Source organism: Peromyscus californicus, unplaced genomic scaffold (assembly GCF_007827085.1).
Source record: "Peromyscus californicus insignis strain IS unplaced genomic scaffold, ASM782708v3 Scaffold_18__1_contigs__length_77618521, whole genome shotgun sequence".
Lineage (NCBI taxonomy): Eukaryota > Metazoa > Chordata > Mammalia > Rodentia > Cricetidae > Peromyscus > Peromyscus californicus.
In genome coordinates this window covers 27,300,726-27,321,030 of record NW_026294480.1, presented here as the reverse complement: position 1 = coordinate 27,321,030, position 20,305 = coordinate 27,300,726, and the positions used below count along the sequence as shown (strand labels likewise).

Sequence of the window (20,305 nt, the reverse complement as noted above, 5' to 3'; positions counted from 1 at the left end):
AAAAATATACTTCCTTTTTTAAAAAGTAAAGTTCTCTGTGTGAAAAACTGAAGATTTAGACATAGGAATCTGGTCAGAAAGGAGAAAGCAGCAACTTTGAGAAGGATGGAAAAGAAGCAGGCAATTGAATATAGGAAAGTCAAAGGAAAGAGGAATTATATTCTCGGACACATTGTTCAATATGTATTTTCACTCTTGTGATGGTGCCATATTGGAAGTAATGAGATGCCACAAATTGTAGGGACAAATTGTATTTAGGGACATAAAGATGACTGATGCATTCAGACCACGTATCTGTGTCCATATCTTCCTTCCAGCTACATCTTAGGCTTCGGTAACAATGGCATTGCATTTTATTGTTTGCAAAATTCTTCCCCTACATGAAGTCAGGTGCTCTCTGCTTCAAGAAACACAATTTACAGAAGAGGACATGCTTTGACTTACAACTCTTGAGTCCAGAGGGATAAGGAGCTTTAGGGTTGGCTGCATAGAGACCCTCTGGCCTTATTTCTCTGCAATTTTCCATTCTCTGAGCTTTCCACCCTCTGGACATAGATCCCCTTAGGCTGGTAGTTAAGTCCTGGATCTATACATCCTGGAAGAGAAGGTCCCAGCAAGCCTGAATTAACTTTGTCCTGTGTCTCGGGACTGAATGAAATCACTGCCATCCTTACACCAATGTTTGGTAGAGACAGTAAGAGAATCCATCTGGTTTCTGGAGCTGCCATGGATCTCAGCTTCCTAACACACTTAGGTGTGAGAGGGACATGTGGGTTCCAGAATCTAACCCAAGTTCCATCCAGATGGAGAATGGATGTTGGGTAGACAGACAGTAAGGGCCATCATATACAGTATATAAGCTGTTCTTCCATAGGCCCTAAGAAGACAGGAAAGCAGCTTTCCTTATTGTTCGGATGACAAAACAGATACAAAAGGTCCTTACCCTTCTTAGTTCACTTCTTAATGTTCTAGAAGCCTTCTATGTTTACTATAGTGGCTGGATTTTTCCTTTGATCCTCAGATAAATTTATTGGGGTACACAGTATATTGGGGGACACAATACAGCACCACATAACACACTTTAAAATAATATTCTACAGCAACTTGATTTCAAAATTTAAATGTTCTGAGATATACCAGTGTGTTCTGTGTGATCTTTGGTGCCTTGACACAGTTTGAGAAACATCAAATTAGGATCTGCCTAGGGAAGTGCGTTAGAAGAGGCATTCCAAGAATTAGAACTTTAACATTCCGACCCCATACCTTGTTCTTGAACCATTTTTAAAGGCATTTCTTCTAAGATATTTTTCCTACCAAGGATTTTTATTAGGGTCCAGTAAGGAAAATGTGACCCACTTGAAGTCTTTAAAACAGTCAATTTAATTAGAGGATTGCACTGGCGATAAAGAACAGAGATAGTATCTGCTCATCCAGACAGGAGCAGAATCAAGGAGGCAGGGTCACACCTAGGGCTGCAGGAACAATAGCTGTGGGGAGTCAAGGAGACCCAGCACCCAGTGTGACTGATAGAAGGTAGGTTCACAGTGCACGTGCAGTCAATGCCAAAAATAACTGATGAAGTAAACAGGATCATGCTTGTTCTCCCTTCCACCCAGGCTTTTTACCAATGCTTGCTGTTAGCCAAATATACCTAGAAGGCAGAGCACAAGGGAGCCTGGGAAATGTAGTCCCATAAAATCTAAGCAAAGTAGGAAGTGACTGGCACAAAACATAGCCCGCATATATGCCATTCATTCAACTTGTATTTATTAACAAATATTTTGGGGGACCCTAAGAGGTGCCAGGCTACATGCTGGGGGTTCCATAAATCAACCTGATCTCTGTCCTTATGATCAAGGCTAATCGAAGGATATAATTAAGGAAACAACGAAGGCTATCACAAACACTGAACTATCTCAATGTCCTGAGTGCAATGAGAGAAGAGTTCAGGGGTGTATGTGACAGTTAATGATTTGAGTAAAGGATGAGACCCCTCACTACTCACCACTTTAAGTCTGGTTAATTTGTCTTCTTTAAAATATTTATTTTATGTGCATGTTTTAAAGCTGTATGTAGAAATTGTAAATTCATGGAAAGGGATTATCCAGGTCTATAAAAATAAGTTTATACAAATGATTAGGTCATTTACATTTTTATTTAGTCTCTGTGTAGGATACTTCATGATTTGAAAACTATGGAAACAATGTGTACAATTGTGTGTGTGTGTGTGTGTGTGTGTGTGTGTGTGTGTGTGTGTGTGTGTGTGAGAGAGAGAGGGGGGGGGGAAGGGAAGGAGGGGGAGAAGGTCTTTAGAAAAACAGCAGCATTCTAAAGAGTCAGAGGGCTCACAACAGCTAATCTCTGTCATGCTTCCAAGTGCCAACACCCGCCTTGCTTCTCATCATAACTTGTGATCTTGGAGGCATGAAAGAATTTCAGCTCCTCCTCCGGCCTGCCCATCTCTGCTCAGACAAACTCCATGTCAGATCCAGTTTGGAGCACAGACCTGAGGGCCCCGCAGAAAGGTTATTCTCTCTGTGGTCATGAGTGGCAGCAATGGGCAGACTGACCCCTGTACCTATCAATCCCTAGCCGAGGATTGCCCCTTTGGCTCTGTGGAGCAACCCAAGAGATCCACGGGGAGACTCGTCATGCACAGCATGGCCATGTTCGGCCGAGAATTTTGCTATGCGGTGGAGGCAGCCTATGTGACTCCAGTTCTGCTCAGCGTGGGCCTGCCCAAGAGTTTGTACAGCATGGTGTGGCTCCTAAGCCCCATCTTGGGATTCCTGCTGCAACCAGTGGTGGGATCAGTCAGTGATCACTGCAGGGCCAGGTGGGGCCGCCGGAGACCCTACATCCTGACACTGGGCATTATGATGCTCTTGGGGATGGCCCTGTACCTCAATGGAGATGCTGTTGTATCAGGTAAGTGGAGTACACAGGCCTAATAGTTAACTGTTAGGGTAAAATGTCATCAATATTTTTCAATGCCTGTAGGAAACTGGCTACAATCAAAGATCTCTCCTAACATGCAGTAAACTTCCTTCCACCTTTGAATGACTCCCAGAAACATCACAACATTGTCTTTTATTATTGTAAGGCTTTAAAATGGATTGAATTTTTATCCCTTTCACCAAATTAAATAGTCTTACTTATTTTTTCAGTTGAAGGACTTTTGAGCATATTATGTCTCATGGAATACTTTATCAAACTGTCCAGCTTCAAGCATGAATAACAAGTCACCTGCTGTGTACAAATAAGAGTTAATTCTGGGTGCATAACATTTTCATTAGTACCCTGTCAGCTCTGGGGACATCTTTGTAATGGCGAATTCTGGAAAACAAACTTGGTGTTAAAGCAGTATTTCTAGTTACAGACCAGCTACTAATTCCTAAGTACTTGGTGGCAGCACATTGAAAAGGACATTATGAAGAGGCACATGTTTTTAGACCATTTATGACAGTAGAATGAGTGATTATGATACAGGATAAGCAGTTATTATTTGTGTCTATTTAGGCCAGTGGTTTTCTCAGCCTTCCTAATGCTGTGACCCTTAAATACTGTTCCTCATGTTAAGGGGAACCCCAACCATAAAATTACTTCCTTGCTATTTCAAGAACTGTAACTTTCTATGGTTGTGAATTGTAATATAAATACCTCACATGCAGCATTCTGATATGTAACCCTCCCCAAAGGGGTTGTGACCCACAGGTTGTGAACCACTGATTAGGAAGGATGTATAAATATGGAAATGTAGGAAATAACTAGGAAATTTAAGATGCGTACTGAAGGTAAGAAAGAGAGGGTAGACTTATTTTTCACTTACTTTTATACTGGAATGTGTCAAATATGTTTATATATTGAACACTATCCTTGGGTTAACAAAATATAGGCAAGGGACACAACAGTATATCACTCTTGGCTGACTGGGTAGATGAATAGAGCACATGGATGGCATGGACCCTACTTAAGTGTGAAAAGTACTACAGGGCCTTTTTAACCAATAGAAGGATCTGGGGAGAGTTGGTTGAGGATAGAATGTTTATACTCCATGATCACACTTGCCATGGGGTGTTCAAAATTGTGTTATCATGGGGTTATAGAGTTACAAGCTGTCACACTCCCCCGCTTACACCTGCCCAGTCAGAGTCTTGGGAAATAGGGCCAGCAGTCTGTTTGTTTTTGTTTTGGTTTGGTTTGGGTTTGGGTTTTTCTTGAGACAGGGTTTCTCTGTGTAGCTCTGGCTGTCCTGGAACTCGCTCTGTAGACCAGGCTGGCCTCAAACTCACAGAGATCCGCCTGGCTCTGCCTCCTGAGTGCTGGGATTAAAGGCGTGCGCCACCACTGACTGACAGCAATCCGTGGTTTGACAAAATGGTTCAGATGGCAGTCGGGCATTCCAGAGTGTGAGAAGCCCTGTGTTTGGGCAGCTCTGTACAACTGTGGGCCTGCACATGCAAGAAGAGGTGCCTCGGAGAGTAGCCATCACTGGAGCTAGGATTTAAAGGATTTTCTTCAGCTTATTTCACATCATTATTATTTTTAATGCAAAAAGATGTCATTAAACTCCCAGAGTATTCAGCTAAAGTATATACCCAGTGCTCTTTAGAATAGTCCTAAGATTGAGCAATCATCACTACTGTGTACTTATGGGATATTTTCATGCCCCTCCCCTAAGAAACCCACTACCCACTGGAAGTCATTTTCTGCTTTTTCCTAGGCACCAGGTACCAGGCAATCACTAATTTACTTTCTGCCTATAAATTTTTCTTTCCTGGGCATTCAGTTGCATACTTTCTTAAACATGAAAAAAAAAAAAGCACCATTTTTTTAGATGTAAAAAGAAAAGTACATAACCAAAAAGGGATGATCTGATGGCAGTTTAAGTGAAATAAAAATATATAGGTTGTTCTAAACATGCTTTTGGAAGACAAATGTTTGTTCTGTTTCAGCTTTGGTTGCTAACCCCAGGAGGAAGCTGGTTTGGGCCATAACCATCACGATGATAGGTGTGGTTCTCTTCGATTTTTCTGCTGACTTCATTGATGGGCCTATCAAAGCCTACTTGTTTGACGTCTGCTCCCACCAGGACAAGGAGAAGGGCCTCCACTACCATGCCCTCTTCACAGGTAGGGAATATTCCAGAAAGTTTCTCCTTCAGCTTTGCAGACAAGAAGAAACTTCAATGGAAGGCAGCCAGCGTCTCTGCGCTTGGCATCTTTTGAATGAATGGATCAGTTGATAGGAAGTGCCCATCACGCGCTCTGCTCTGCTCTGTCTCAGTTCATTTCTCTGAACAAAGTAAGCTTCTGACCAGGGCTTCAGAGCTCTTGAAAAGGAAGTTTACTTAAACAAGAGGTTTCTTCAGAACGCTGTGGAGACATGTACAGCTGAAGTGAAAAGGAGCCCTGTGTACTGAACCTTCTCTTTAGCGCATCCAGCCTAAGGCACTCACCAGGCAGCACCAGCCTTGCGTAGGGATGTGTTAAAAAAAAAAAAAAAAAAACAGGTTTCTGGGTCCTTTCTCTAGTTAGGCTGATTCGGTGCATTTCATGGGGCCCAGGAATTTGCCTTTTATTTGGTAAGGACCCAAGATGTCCGTGTTGGGTGGGCAGAGAGGGCTCTCTCCATTGCTGGGGGTGGGGGCTGTGCCCAGCCTCCCTTGATTGCCACTGGGCCATTTCCTGAGCAGTGCTTGGTAGCACGCGAGGCAGTGATGAGCAAGCCCCTGTTAGCATGCCAAGTGAAGGCAGGACCCCAAGCCATGGGAACTTCTATATCTACCAAGGGGCCTTTTCAGGCCACTTTGTCATACTGTCTTCATAGTCAAGCCAAATGCAGGTAAGTCTGGAAGCATCTTGTCTCCTTCCCTGGCCATGTAGGGCCCTACCTCCAGAACCAAGGTTAGTTCCTGCACGTGGAAGCCACCGAGTCTAGTTTTGTCATTTTGGCAAATATTTGAGTAGCGAAACTGAAGGGATGAGGCTGCCTCCCGTACAGCGAGCTGATCCTACCACTTTGGGGGAAGGTGCAGGGTCAGAGAGCCCTGTCTGTCGGTGGTCTCTGGCCTCCGTGTCTCAGGAGGTATAAATGCTGCAGAACAAAGCCAGGGTTTGAGAAAACTCCTACCTCACCTTTGCTCTTACTGCTCAGCGACCTCATTCTCTCACCTGGGTGTCTAGTCCCGTCGAATTTTCCCTGTGTTGTTAAGAGCAACAAGCACTCTCAACCACTAAGTCATCTCTCTCCACACACCCCACCCCATAAACTGTTTTCATTCCGCACCTCAAGCTTTATTGCCCATTAATCCCCCCATATTCTCCGTGCTCTGAATAATTCTCAACTTGTTTCCAGCACAGACATCAAGTCTGTTTCATTCACTCTGCCGCTGGCTCTTCGGCCATCGACAGTCCCATTGCAGATGTTCAAAATAAATACTAACCTAACGCAAGAAGGAGCCTGCCTTTTCTTTCTTCGCTTTTTATCTTAATAATACCTTTATTTACCCTTTGAGAATTTCAAATAATTCATTTTGATCATATTCATTTCCCTCTCCCAACTCCTCCCAGATCCTCTCCCTTTCTTTTCTCTGGGTTCAAGGTCTTGGCTCACTCAGAAAATCCCTTTAGAGATCAAAAGCACTCTGAAATTCCCACCTCCTCCTAAAGAGAAGACCCTTTACTCTTTTCTAAATTGCAATTAGACTTCATTTCTAGCTTGCTTTTCAATCCAAGTGCAAAAGTTTATCGAGTGGACGGATACCAAGGCGTTCTCCAGGGTGGGAGAAAGGGGCTGCGCCTCACCCTTCACACGTCCTGCAGTGCTGGGGGTTCTCTGGTCAGCCTGGACTGCTGTGCCCCAGGACTGCTTGCTGCCTGGCTGGCTTGACTAGCAGGAAGGTAATCTTCACAGTTATGGAGGACCGCAATCCAAGGTCACGTTGGTGGCGGTGGGTTCTGGCAAAGCCTCTTCCTGGCTTGCAAACATCCGTCTTCTTGTGTCCTCACATGACTTCGCTTCTGTCCATGTGCCGCCCACGTCACTCTCACTGCCCCCTGGGCTGTTTTCTTGTATAAGAAAATCAGTTCTGTTCGACTGAGGCTCCCAGTCTCATTTAACTGTCTACATTTCCTTAAAGACCCTGTGCACAACACTAGGGTTGAGGACGTCAGCACATGAACTCAAGGACAGATTTTTAGTCCATAAAATGGCCATTGCCAAGCTCAGCTCTCCTAGGAAAAGATGCAATGTTGATTGAGCTACCCACTTTCCTCCTCTTTTTTTTTCCCTCCAGTCCCCTGCATTTTCCTTTTCAGCATACTGGAGATAGTCTAGGTTTTTTTTTTTTTTTTTGGTTGTTGTTGTTTTTTTTTAATAAACATAAGAGCACAAAAGTTCTTTATAAAAATAGTATTTTTTTAATGTTCCATTTTTTATGTTTGTGGTCTAAAGACCATGACTCTTGGGTCTCATTCCAGTGGTTCTCAGGTCCTTCTGCGGAATGCTTCTTTTAAAGTCTCCTAAAATACCTGCAGCCCCTGGTTTGGTGGGAAGAGCAGCTGGTGACAAGGGAAAGCTCAGCCCCACAGTGAGGAAACTCTGTAATACTTCTCAGGTGAAAAGATCAGTCTATTCTCAAAGGGTCATTTTCACACAATCTCGAGCTTGGCCTTTGCTATTGTTCTTCCTCCTGTTTTAGAACATTTCTAGCCACTCCAGTTGTGCCATGCATTTCACGAAATGAGGAACGATGTCGAGAAAATGTGTGTGTACATGAGTGAGAAGGCGAGGGAGGTGGGATAAAGAGATGGTCAGCGTTCTGTGCTTATTACTGAGCTACTTGCAATCATCCAGTTGGAGTCACTATGCTTCATTGACACCCTGACTCTTCCCCCATCCTCCTGTGGGTGGCAGGTGCTCAAGGAATGCATAGCCTAGGAAAGGGCTTGGCCATAACCACGCTCACATCTCAGTGGCTTCCACACCTCTGTGGGTTTACTTTTCTTAAGTAACAACAAGTCAGGGAGGGAGGGAGTACATGGTGGCTTTTGGTCAGCAGCCCGTGTCTGCCACAACTTGGCTTGTATTTGGCTCCTCTGTCGGTGTGGTGCCTCTTGGAAACATGTTGGTTGCTATGGTTCCATCGTGTTTCTTTCAAGACAGGAGGGATGGAGAGGAGAGTCGGGGACAAAGCAAGAGGGAAGAACCTACATTGTCTTTTCAGATGAGGAAAGCAAGAGCCTTCTGTTCCCCACAGACATATTTTGTGTGTGTGTGTGTGTGTGTGTGATTTTCTTATTGAGCATAATTAGATCATCTAATAGGCTCTGGAGGTTGAAAAGTGAGGGTTTGTTTAGTTTTTAATCTTTAGGGATGGAGGGAGGGGCACATACTTCTCCGGAGCAAATTGGGATCCATTACCAAGGGAGAAGGGGCATTTTTACTAAATAGAAGAAAGCCAATGGTTAAAAAATATAGACATAACTGCACTTTGTTCTTAAAGAAACATTTGATTTCTTGATTTTTCTTTGAGACACTCTATATGTCAGTGTCTCCAGGGCCTGTGTTTGGTCCTATGGGAGATAACTGTGTGTGGACAGCTTCTAGCAAGTCTACCATTCCCCAACAGAAGGGCAAGATCAAACCCCTCCTCTTCTAGGGCATTGCTCTGGAGTCCCACCCAATTTAGATCTTAGTTTCCAAGGTCTCTAACTACTTGATGATGGTTCTCTGCATTACTCATAACGAACACTACTGGACCACTCATGAAATACAGCATGCTTTGTTCTGTGTATGTAAACAGGCACGTAGAGTGTGTGTGTGTGTGTGTGGGGGGGAGTATTAAAGGAATTTTTCTACTGTCCCCTAGGGAGCTATTTTATCCAAGCCTTTTGTCTCTTCCACTACAAAGTGACTGTTATCTCTCCAGCCCTGACTCAGCAGGAGCAGCAATGGATTTGGTGGACATGCTCTTAGCCTCTCAGCATACAGGCCAGTCACTGTGGAGATCAGCTCAGGCAGTGGAGCCCAGTGAGCCAACAAATCCATGCTTATTGGTAGGAAGTGTCTTCTTTATATGGAGAGTTCCTAACCCAGTACATTTGTGCTAAATTGAACTTCAGACTGCACTGGCCTGGGCAGTGAGATCGATCTATCTGTTGGTGGCAAGCTTGAATCTGGCAGGCTGGGAAATCCTGCCTCCCCTTAGCTGCAGTACAGGCTCTGGATGTCTGAACTTTGTGTCCACCTCCCCCGACCCAACCTGTGAGTCTAGGATGTTAGTCACAAACCAACTGGCAAAAGGGCCCATGCCCAGAATAAAGAGATGTGCAAAGAGTCAAATGCCAGACATGTGTGCTCACTTAATTTCTCTGTTTCCATCTGCAAAAGTTGTATTTGTAAATGAACGCTTCAGGGAGAAGCTGACCCTGTGTATTCCTTCAGAAGGAGAGGGGGAAACTCGGTGGGCTTGGCTTCTTCTAACTTCAAAAAAGTACTTCAAAGTGTGCACAAAATACTAACATGTGAAAATAAAATGCTCTGTTTGGCAAATAATTAAAGACTAAAAAGAGAGTTAAAAATGAATTTCAGATAGAGCCCCTTTAACCAAACTTTTTATTTGGTAGGGAAGAACTACCTTTCATGTTTGGGGCTATTTCAACTTTTCCTCACTCGTGAATAATTGTTGGATTCGTGGTTTTGTTTCATCAGCTCGGTTCCTTTTGAAGTTTGTGCCTGTGGGGAACTTTCATATCTCTTCCCCCAGGAGCCCTGGAAAGGACACAGCCAGAGCAGAAACCAGACATTCCCCCACTCCACTTTAATTCTTTCCGTTTCAAACTCAGCATCTACATTTTCAGGGTTCAGTGTGATCATGTCTTCAATGCCTGTAGGGCCATTACCATTTCCCCCCTTTTACCGATTGTTTCAATGGGTTGAGATCCTTCAAACTCTTCCTTATTTATGTTGAGCTCTGCAACAAATCACTGTAGGATGTCGGTACCTGGCTGTGCTATAGACTATTAGGCTTCCTTCTTTTTATCTAACTGTGGAAAGATGCCGACTATCAAACTTCCCTCTGTCCCCCCCCCCCATCCTCTGCTGACTACTAGTCTATGCTCTATATCTATGTGCTCAATTTCTTTTTGCTTCCACTTGCCATATATATACTTTTCCATGCTTGGCTTTGTCACTTGACACAATATCCCTGGCAGAGCTTCGTCACTTAGAACAGTGTCCCTGGATACCAAAAGCCTTTTTTGCCTCCTTGTTCTGATCGCAGATCCCGTGCTCACACATGAGCTCACATTATTCCTTCATTCATTTGTGGTCTCTTCGTCTGCTTCCTCACCCCCAGCTGGCGGGAGTTTCTTTCCTTTTCATTGTTCTATGACCAGAGCTTTCAACGGTGCATAGAATATGGAAGGGCCTTAGACATTGTTGGTGTGATGAATGTTCTAGTTTAACATCCTCAGTTTTCACAATGGTTAAGTTGTGATGCTGGGAGGTAAAGTGACTGACCCAAGGCCACCTGACTGGGTAAAAATCCAACGAACCAACACCTAACTGAAGATGTGGCAGCTGTCTTAGTTTGGATTCCTGTAAAAGTTGAGCCCCAGGAATATGGACATACAGTTTATTTGGAAATTAATTGCATGGAGAAGGAAGGAAATACTATTAAATGTGCAGCCCAGACATTATGGAGTTGGCTTCTACCTTCCATCTCCCCTGGTCCTCAGGGAGCCTTGCAAAGGACATCTCAGACAGAGCTCTTCATTTGGGGAGATGAGGGATGGAAGATTCACCTCCACTAACCCAAGTTGGTTTCAGGAGATGTTTGGTTCCCTGAGGTAACGTGAGGTCCAGGTGCACCTGTAAAATTACTTGGCTTTGCAATATTCACCAAGGCAGCTGCTGGAGCAAGAGAGAACTGGGCTGAGATTTGCAGTGTGGATTAAAAGGGTTTTCCCCTCAGCACCTTATCTCCAGTACCAGTTTGCCATTCTTCTGGGTCAACACTAGGCAGTGCTAGAACGTTTTACAAAGGATTTCACCTTGATGCAATAGCACGTAAGAGTTATAAATATTAGTTCTGTAGACTTGAAAAATTAACTGTAGGCATTCACAAATGGCTCAAGAACCAGATAAGTTAATGAGCTGAAAACTATTCATTTCTAATCCTTAGTCAAGAAAAGAAAAAGGAGCCAGATTTTATGAGTCCTGTCAGAAAACGAGGAGTTTCTGAACTAGGTTAGTGAGCCATTTTCTGTGCCAAAATCGAGAAACTCGTTTCTAAAAAAAGGATGAGATAATGACAGTTGATGCTTTTGCATGAACCATTATTGGATTAGGCATGTTAGCTCAAATTAGAAACTTCCAGCTGGAACAAAACTTAGGACCTCAGGGTATATGCAATCTTGGGCAAATGCACTTTGCATATTACCGGCATTTATTTGGTGGGGTAAGAACAATATGATTTTGACAATGGTTTACGGAAAATTTTCTAGCATGTAGTATAGGTAACAGCAAAGGGTAACACTGGATGAAATGTTATGTCTAAAATGGATGTGAATCTGAAAAAAGGCAAACAGTTTAGTTGCTTCTATATTAAGGGCCTTGCCACAAGACAGGCGGAACTTGGCCTCAATCAGATTGGGATTGTTTCCATTTCTTTTCTCAGGGGTTGCATCCAAGCATTGGTGGTGTATAAAGCAAAGATTTGGAAGGGAAAGTCGAGTGACATCTGCCCATGCTGGCATTTACTGGGTGCTCTCTGTCCTACCACATCATAGTGGTCAGGTTGAACTCAGCACTGAGTCAGCTCTCATCCACTTACAAGACTCCCTCAGACCTCGGATTCTCAGCTTCCTCCAGCCATCTGCTCTTCTTGCTCACACTCGGTGATGGCAGGGGATGAGCTCTGAGCTGCAAACTCTCTACACCCGAGCTTCCTTGCATCTTAACAGAAAGATCCAATAGAGTCGAGATGCTTATTATCTTTGGAGTCCATACACACAAGTTTGTCTACTCCAGAATTATATAGGTGATACCAAAGCCAGTATTTGCATTGAAGACTTTTATAGAAAGGGAGAATATCTGAGTCAGCTAATTTGCACGTTGCCATTTGAGTTCCTGGGCTAATAGAATATAGTAAGAAAGGGGTCTTTAAACAAGGAGACAGAATGTCTCCTTGTTTTGATGATCATGTTCTGTAAATAGAAATCTTTTAAAGGCATATCTAGTGTCATGCACTTCACACTTTTGTGCCCCGTGTTGGAGAATTTGTTGTCTAAAATGACCCAGAGTAGCTAAGCAAGGTACTTCAGGACTATCATTCCAGCACTGAGGAGGCAGAGGCAGGAGGATCACCATTGCAAGGCTAGAGATCTCACCCCAAAGGAAACTACAGTGGCCTTGAGTGTAGTGATGAAACATTGTCTAATGTTTCTAAGCCCAAGGAGGCTGTGGTGTAAATGGACTATAGTAAAAGTATCTTTAAAGAGAACCAAAAATGTGACAAGAGGGAGGCTCCCAGGAATTCCACCCGGAATTTTCCCCATGAACAGTGGTTCATAATTTACTAATGCATTGCTAGTGGCAACTCCATAGGTTGTAGCGACTGCAAATCACTGGCGTATTTCCTCAAAGTAATGTCTCAAGGACTGACTGTGTCTGTGTGTGACAAGTAGAACAGAGTTGGGCACACAACGAATTCATCATCTGTTTAGATTCACTGCACAGCCATTCCTTCACAGAACTTTTACTGCCTTATAGGGGTCCCTTCTAGTCCCAGTTTTCCAAGCCCCCACCCTCACTCAGAGGAGGGAGAGCTCTTTCTCACCCCCCACTCTCCAACCCCAAGAAAGTCTGCCAAGAAGCTGGGCCATCACTGCCGAAGTGGTTGGCTACCACATGTGCACCCACTGTGAATGCTCTGAGACTCCCGCACAGTCTTGTTCTTAAAGCACACATTCTGTTGAATCCACTAGCAACGGCTTTGGGGCCTTCCGGCCTTGGAAACCACACCAGGTTGAAGCAGGTTGTTATATAGCAAGGCCTTTCCACATGCTTGACTCCTTCCACTTGTGACTGTTTCCCCTTTCACTTCTCAGGGCCCCTTAACAGATGCAAGTACCATAGTGTCTGCCTTCCCACATGGGGAATTGAAGGCTCCTGCTGCCCTGACGAGTACTTCATGTGGGTGCTGGAGATCTGAACTCCAGTTCTCATGCTCGTGGGACAAGCACTTTGTCAATGGAGCTATCTCCCATCATCAGAGATCAGAACTCTTTGAGTTATCTTTCCTTCTAGATGCTGTGGTTGGTAAGGATATTGTTTTTATCTGGGATGGAGACCTCACTCAACAAATAAAACTACAAAGTGATCCACTAAGGCAAAAGATTTATGTTTGCTTAGGCATGTTGGGAGGCTGGGATGTTGAAGAGTTTTGGACAGAAGAATCAGTCCTATCCAAAATTGTGACGTATATAGAGGGTGTGTTTGGTATCAGTCATCTCCTGCACATTTTCAAATTTCTTGGCGAGTCTCCCTTTCAGCCTTGTGCTAAAAGAAGTCCCCCACATCTGCCCTGGAAGGAACATCTGAGCCACAGTACTGTTTCGGTGCTGGGTTGTATAATGTCTTGTGCGGAGAAGGAATGTTTGTGTTTAAAGCAGGAGGTCAAGAGAATGGATCACTAATAACAGTGTTTCAGATGTAAGAACTAGGGTGGACTCAATTTTGATGAGCCCTGTCTCAGTGCCCCTCAAGTGACACCATGTTCAAGCATAAGCATATAAAGCGAGAACCAGAAAGCCTTCACTTTAGTGTCCTAGAAGATGATAATAGACTTAGAAAAATTCATCTTTAAACTGTTGTTCTTATTTCTGTAGCTATAACTGTGAACAAGTACCTTAAATTTCTTCCACAGTGAAGAAGAGAGTTCTCAAGTCTCTTTGATCATACCAAGCTAGTTTCATATCTTCTTAAGGAGTTTGATGGTAGATAGAGGACAATAAAATCATTTCTTTTTAATGCTGCTAGAAATTGATTTTATGGACTCATTTAGGTCAAGAATTTGAGAATTTTTTTTAACTTTTTTGTTTGTTTGTTTTAATTTTTTTTATTCATTTTACATGCCAATCACAAATCCCCATCTCATCCTCTTCCTGCTGCTTCCCCTATGCCACCTTCTCCCCCCTGACCCACCCCTCATCTCCTCCTCCAAAGGGTAAGTTTTCCCAGGGGAGGGACAGCTAAGCCTGGTACATTCAGCTGAGGCAGGACCAAGCTCCTCCCCTCTGCATCAAGGGTAAGCAAGGTATTCGACCATAAGTAATGGGCTCCAGAAAGCCAGCTCATGCACCAGGGATAGATCCTGTTCACACTGCCAGGGACCCCTGAAACAGACACAGCTACACAACTAACTCCTGTATACAGAGGGTCTAGTCCAGTTCCATGCAGGTTCCACAGCTGTCATTCTAAAATTTGTGAGTTCCTATGAGCTTGGTTCGGTTGTCTCTGTAGATTTCTCCATCATGATCTTGATGCCCCCTTGCTCATATAATTCCTCTTTCCTCTCTTCAACTGGACTCTCAGAGCTGGGCCTGGTGCTTGGCTGTAGTTCTCTGTATCTGCTTCCATCAGTTACTAGATGAAGGCTCTATGATGACAGAACATTCACCAGTCTGATTACCAGGGTAATCAGACTGGTTACCAGTTCAGGCACCCTCTCCACTATTGCTGGTAGTCTAATCTCAGGTCGTCCTTGGGGGTTCCTGGGAATTTCCCTACCATCCAGGTTTCTCCCTTACCCCATAATGTCCCCCTCTATCAAGATATCTCTTTCATTGCTCTCCCATTCCGTCCCTTCCCCAGCTTGACCATTCCATCCCCTCATGTTCTCATACTACCTCCCTTCCCCTCTATTGATCCCCCCACACCCCCAGTTTACTCATAGAGATCTCCTCTGCTTCCCCATCCCAAGGTGATCCATATATCCCTCTTAGGGTCTTCCTTGTTTCCTAACTTTTCTGGAGCTGTGGGTTGTAGTCTGATTATCCTTTGCTTTACCTCTAGTATCTGCTTATCAGTGAGTACATATCATGTTTGTCCTTCTGAGTTGGGTTCCCTCACTCAGGATGATATTTTCTAGTTCCATCCATTTGTCTGCAAATTTCATGATGTCATTTTTTTTTTCTGCTGAGTAATACTCCATTGTGTAAATGTACCGCATTTTCTTTATCCATTCTTCAATTGAAGGGCATCTAGTTTTTTTTCCAGGTTCTGGCTAATACGAATAATGCTGCTATGAACATAGTTGAGCAAGTGTCCTTGTGGTATGATTGAGCATTCCTTGGATATATGCCCAAGAGTGGTATCATTGGGTCTTGAGGTAGATTGATTCCCAGTTATCTGAAAAACCACTATACTGATTTCCAAAGCGGCTGTACAAATTTGTACTCCTACCAACAGTGGAAGAGTGTTCTTCTTGTTCTGCATCCTCTCCAACATCAGTGGTTTTGATCTTAGTTATTCTGACAGGTGTAAGATGGTATCTCAGAGTTGTTTTGATTTACATTTCCCTATGACTAAGGATTTTGACCAATTCCTTTAATGTCTTTCGGCCATTTGAGATTCTTCTGTTGAGAATTCTCTGTTTAGCTCTGTAGCCCATTTTTTAAATTGGATTGTTTGATATTTTGATGTCTAGTTTCTTGAGTTCTTTATATATTTTGGAGATCAGCCCTCTGTCAGATGTGGGGTTGGTGAAGATCTATTCCCATTCTGTAGGCTGTTGTTTTGTCTTATTTACTGTGTCCTTTGCCTCACAGAAGCTTCTCAGTTTCAGGAGGTCCCATTTATTAATTGTTGCTCTCAGTGTCTGTGCTACTGGTGTTATATTTAGGAAGTGATCTCCTGTGCCAATGCATTCAAGGCTACTTCCTACTTTCTCCTCTATCAGGTTCAGTGTAGCTGGATTTATGTTGAGGTCTTTGATCCACTTTGATTTGAGTTTTGTGCATGGTGATAGATATGAATCTATTTGCAATATTCTACATGTTGACATCCATTTATGCCAGCACCATTTGTTGATAATGTTTTCTTTTTTCCATTGTACAGTTTTGGCTTCTTTGTCAAAAATCAGGTATTCATTGGTGTGTGGAATAATATCAGGATCTTCAATTTGATTCCATTGATCCATATGTCAGTTTTTATGCCAATACCAAGCTGTTTTTATTACTGTAGCTCTATAGTAGAGCTTGAAGTCAGGGATGGTGATGCCTTCAGAAGTTGCTTTATTGTAAAGGATTGTTTTAGATAGCCTAGGTTTTCTGTTTTTCCATATGAAGCTGAGTATTGGTCTTTCGAAGTTTGTGAAGAATTGTGTTGGGACTTTGATGAGGATTGCATTGAATCTGTAGAAGAGTTGTTGTTTTTTAAAAGTAGTATAGAGAATACGTTTTGGGAAGGCCACAGTAGCTCCTATGGTGGTAATTTATTAAGTACCTGCTGTGTGTCTGGTGACCTTACTGGTAGGTGACTCTTCAGTTATTACTGCATGATAGGTGAGCAAGACAAAGGTGACAGCAAGTAAATACCAGAGCTGGGACTTGAACCCATGCTGCCCCCCTCCCCACAGTGATCTTAGCATCTTGCTGTATTGTCTCTTCATAATCCCCAGTCTGTCTGGTCTCCCCAGGGAGTTTTTCCACAAACGATGAGGGCCTGTGCATGGTGGGAAACAAACACAATCACCAGACTATGCCAACTCATCACTCTCTTTCCCCTTTGTTTTCTAGGTTTTGGCGGTGCCCTCGGCTACCTTTTGGGTGCCATAGACTGGGTGCATCTGGAAGTGGGAAGGCTGCTGGGCACCGAGTTCCAGGTCATGTTCTTCTTCTCGGCCCTGGTGCTCACTTTGTGCTTTGTCATCCATCTGTGCAGTATCCCCGAAGCCCCACTCAGAGACAGTGCACAAGACCCTCCCTCACAGCAGGTCTCTCAGGGCTCGTCATTGTCCGCAGATGGGATGCACGAATACGGCTCTATTGAGAAAGTTAAACACGATGGTGCAGACCCAGAGCTGGTAATGCAGGGAGGGAAAAACAAAAAAGCCGCGGAACAGGTAAAGATGCAAAGTCTGTTTTCTTTTTCTCAGTATGGGGGAAAACGTTCTTCGCTTTCTTCTTTGTGAAAGATTGTTTGGTTTGCTTGTCTGATGTGAAGAGTTTTGCAAAGTCTATTTGAATCTTCAAAACCTCAATTAGCCATTAGCCTTTGGAATGAGAATTTTGTACCCCAGTGGTTCTCTTGCCTCTTACTCCTTTCAAAGCATCAAACCAGGGAAGGTGACGTCAACTGTAAGAGGTTAGAACATATGTGAGCTCTCCAGCCACACCCTGGCCACAGATAACAATCTCTTATATAAAAATTACAATCTATAGCTTTGTTCTTCCAAATGACAATGTTGTTGTGTTGATGACTGGATTAGACAAACAAAATTTGTGTAACATGACTTGGTTGGGCAAACTGTTCATTAGTTTCAACTTAAACAACAACAATAACAACAACAAAAACCCAACACCAATAACAAAAAAATATCCTCAACTGCCTAGCAGAGAAATGGATCAAGATTCAGAAGAAATGGTCAGATCAGAGAAGAGATTAGAATTGTGTTGACCAATATAGAAGCCACTAACCCCACCCAACTACTTAAATGACAATTAATTAAAATGAAATGGAATTAAATCTTCATTTCATTAGTTGCATTAGCCATATTTTGAAAGCTCAAAGCCACATGGGACCGGTACTGCTGTCCAAGGCACAACAAGTGTAGAACTTCTCCATTGTTAAAAAAGACAAGTTGGACAGCATTGATGCAATAACCACAGTATTCCATCAGCTGCCCTTAGATATCCATTTCTTGGGGCTATAGTACAATGGCTCCACTCATTAGCACAGACATCGAAATCTTGTACTTGGCTGACCTGCATTATTCATTGACAAATAACTGACAGGGTGGCTTGAGAATGGCCTAAAGATTTAGAGCATGTGTCAGCTTCTGGCACTACTGCCTTTTTAGATGTATGACCTTGGACATTTCCATTTCTGTAAAATGGAAAAGTAATTCTATCTATCAGCAAGGGTATTGTGCAGTTCACATGGGGCAATTCTATGTAAGTCACTCAGGATGGTTCCCACTGGATAGTAAGGTGATACCTTTAGGCATTGTTCTAATGAATCCGTGAGAATGCTGAGTGCTCTAAGCACAATCAAAGACATGTAAACAGCCCAATGAGTCACAGCTCTCCTTGAGGTCAGATCTCCTGTTGGCTTAGCCTATTTGCCAAATAGAAAGGTGTTTCTTAGACTTGACATTAAGGCTCTAAGCATATTGTTTATAATTATTATTCATTTAACAAATTGCTTTGGATACTGAGTATGTGCACAGCACTGTATTCAGAGACTATTCCATTGACTAATGTCCAGACCCTGTGCTAATGAATTTATAAACCAGTCCCCATGCCTGGGAAATTATAAATGAGCACGAGCCATTTATACCATCACATTATGGCACCAAGTGGAAAATGCTATAAAAGCAATGTATCCATTAAGATTTTCTAAATAGCAGGTGTTTGGGTAGAATTACATATTCAAGAGATTCTCAGGGGTAATGCCACATGAAAGACAAAGGGAAGAAGAAGTGGGAAGTGGCATCTTCCTATCAAGATAAAAGTCAAACACCTATGACAGGGAAGAGACGTAGGCAGATCAGGATGCTTCTCACATGTGCTGCAGTTCTTAGGGTTTTTTTTTTTTTTTTCAGTCAAACTGGCCCCAGGTAAGTCCCAAGTCTCAGGGGAAGAGGCTGGCACTAGAATATCACATCTTGCTTAGCCGTTGTCAAGAATGTGCGGTAAATCCAGAGAGACAGCACTTAGACTGTCACTTGTCCATGTGTTCACCAGCCCGAGATCAAAATGGCACATGGCTAGGATGGTCATGATTCTCACAGCAAGTACAGTTGATTTTGCAAAAGGCAGAGACTGTTCTTAAGTAAACAGAGTAAGGCTTCATGGGTGAAAAAATAAAATCTTCCTAGAGTGGTACTTGCTTTGAATGATGGTCAGGATTTGAAGTGGAGATTTGGGAAGAATGCTCCTGGTAGAGAAAGGAGGAACAGCAAAGCCATAGAGTTAAAACAAAATAAAAAAAAAAAACCAAAAATCCCCTCAGTGTGTATGGAGGAAGGAAAGTGGTAAAACTTCCACATTGGCCGCTCTTAGATAACAGACTTTCAGTCAAACCCATAAAATGAGAGCCAAGGGTGGGACTTACTGGTAGAGCATGCATCTAGCTTGTGCAGGGCCCTGGAGTTGGTCCCCAGCTCCACAAAATAAATTTAAAAAGATGTTGAAGGGCATTGGTGATAAACAGATTCATTTACCAGAAGATAAACTTTATAAATGTACATCAGCAGTAGCATCCCATCAAAAATCGGTCTCCCATTCCTGCATGCCAAAATAGTTGGTCTTCTCACCATTTTCGTTTTCCCCGTCAGAGAAGATTTTTGTGTGTCTTCCTCCTGAGGACTCTGAATCTTGTTCACTTGCTAATCCATCACTTTCCAGTCACTGGCTGATGCTGATGCTGGTATAGAGTCTGTGCAATGACTCTGGGGGTCCAGAGCCATTGAAAAGGCTTTTCTCAGGGAATCGATGAGTCAAAAATGCCAGCTAGATTTTTTCATTCTGTGTTAAAATACTGAATATTTATATTTCCAGCATTTACAGAAATGCTAAGCTCCATTTGAAGGCTCACATTTATTTTTGGAAGGAAGGAGAAATTAGGTTAACAATGGAGCAGGCTGAAAATTATGTGGAAGGCAGAAAGATACATTAATATTTGGAGTGAGGCAGAATGCATGCTTGCCAGAGTGATTTTCCCAGTTGTGTGTTTTGGGGGAAAGGAGAGACAAAATGAAGAGAAAGCACTTAGTTTAAAGCATGGAAATCAGCGGCCATTCCCTAGACAATGTCTACCTTCCCTATGAATAAAAACAAGTAATTCTACACAGTAACCTTTTATTTTAGGTATTACATTCTGCATACAGAGTACTGCTATTTTTCCTAAATACAAGAGAGTGCTTATTTTGATAATAATTAAGTATTACAGAGTACTGTTATTTTTCCAAAATACAAGAGAGTGCTTTTTTTGTTACTAATTAAGTATAAGATTAGTATAGTCACTGTCAGTGGGTTAAATATTGCAAGATGAATTAAGTTAGCTGGGTGTGATG

At 43.0% G+C, this 20,305-nt stretch overlaps 1 protein-coding gene across 1 annotated transcript in view; it reads left to right on the top strand.

The window, feature by feature from the left end:
• The first annotated feature begins 2,543 nt into the window (after nucleotides 1-2,543).
• Slc45a2 (solute carrier family 45 member 2) overlaps nucleotides 2,544-20,305 on the top strand; it is a 28,802-nt gene continuing 11,040 nt past the window's right edge. The window contains exons 1-3 of the mRNA XM_052743120.1: nucleotides 2,544-2,928; nucleotides 4,956-5,132; nucleotides 16,806-17,131. Of these exons, the coding sequence (XP_052599080.1) occupies nucleotides 2,544-2,928; nucleotides 4,956-5,132; nucleotides 16,806-17,131 (888 nt within the window). The remainder of the gene's footprint in view (nucleotides 2,929-4,955; nucleotides 5,133-16,805; nucleotides 17,132-20,305) is intronic.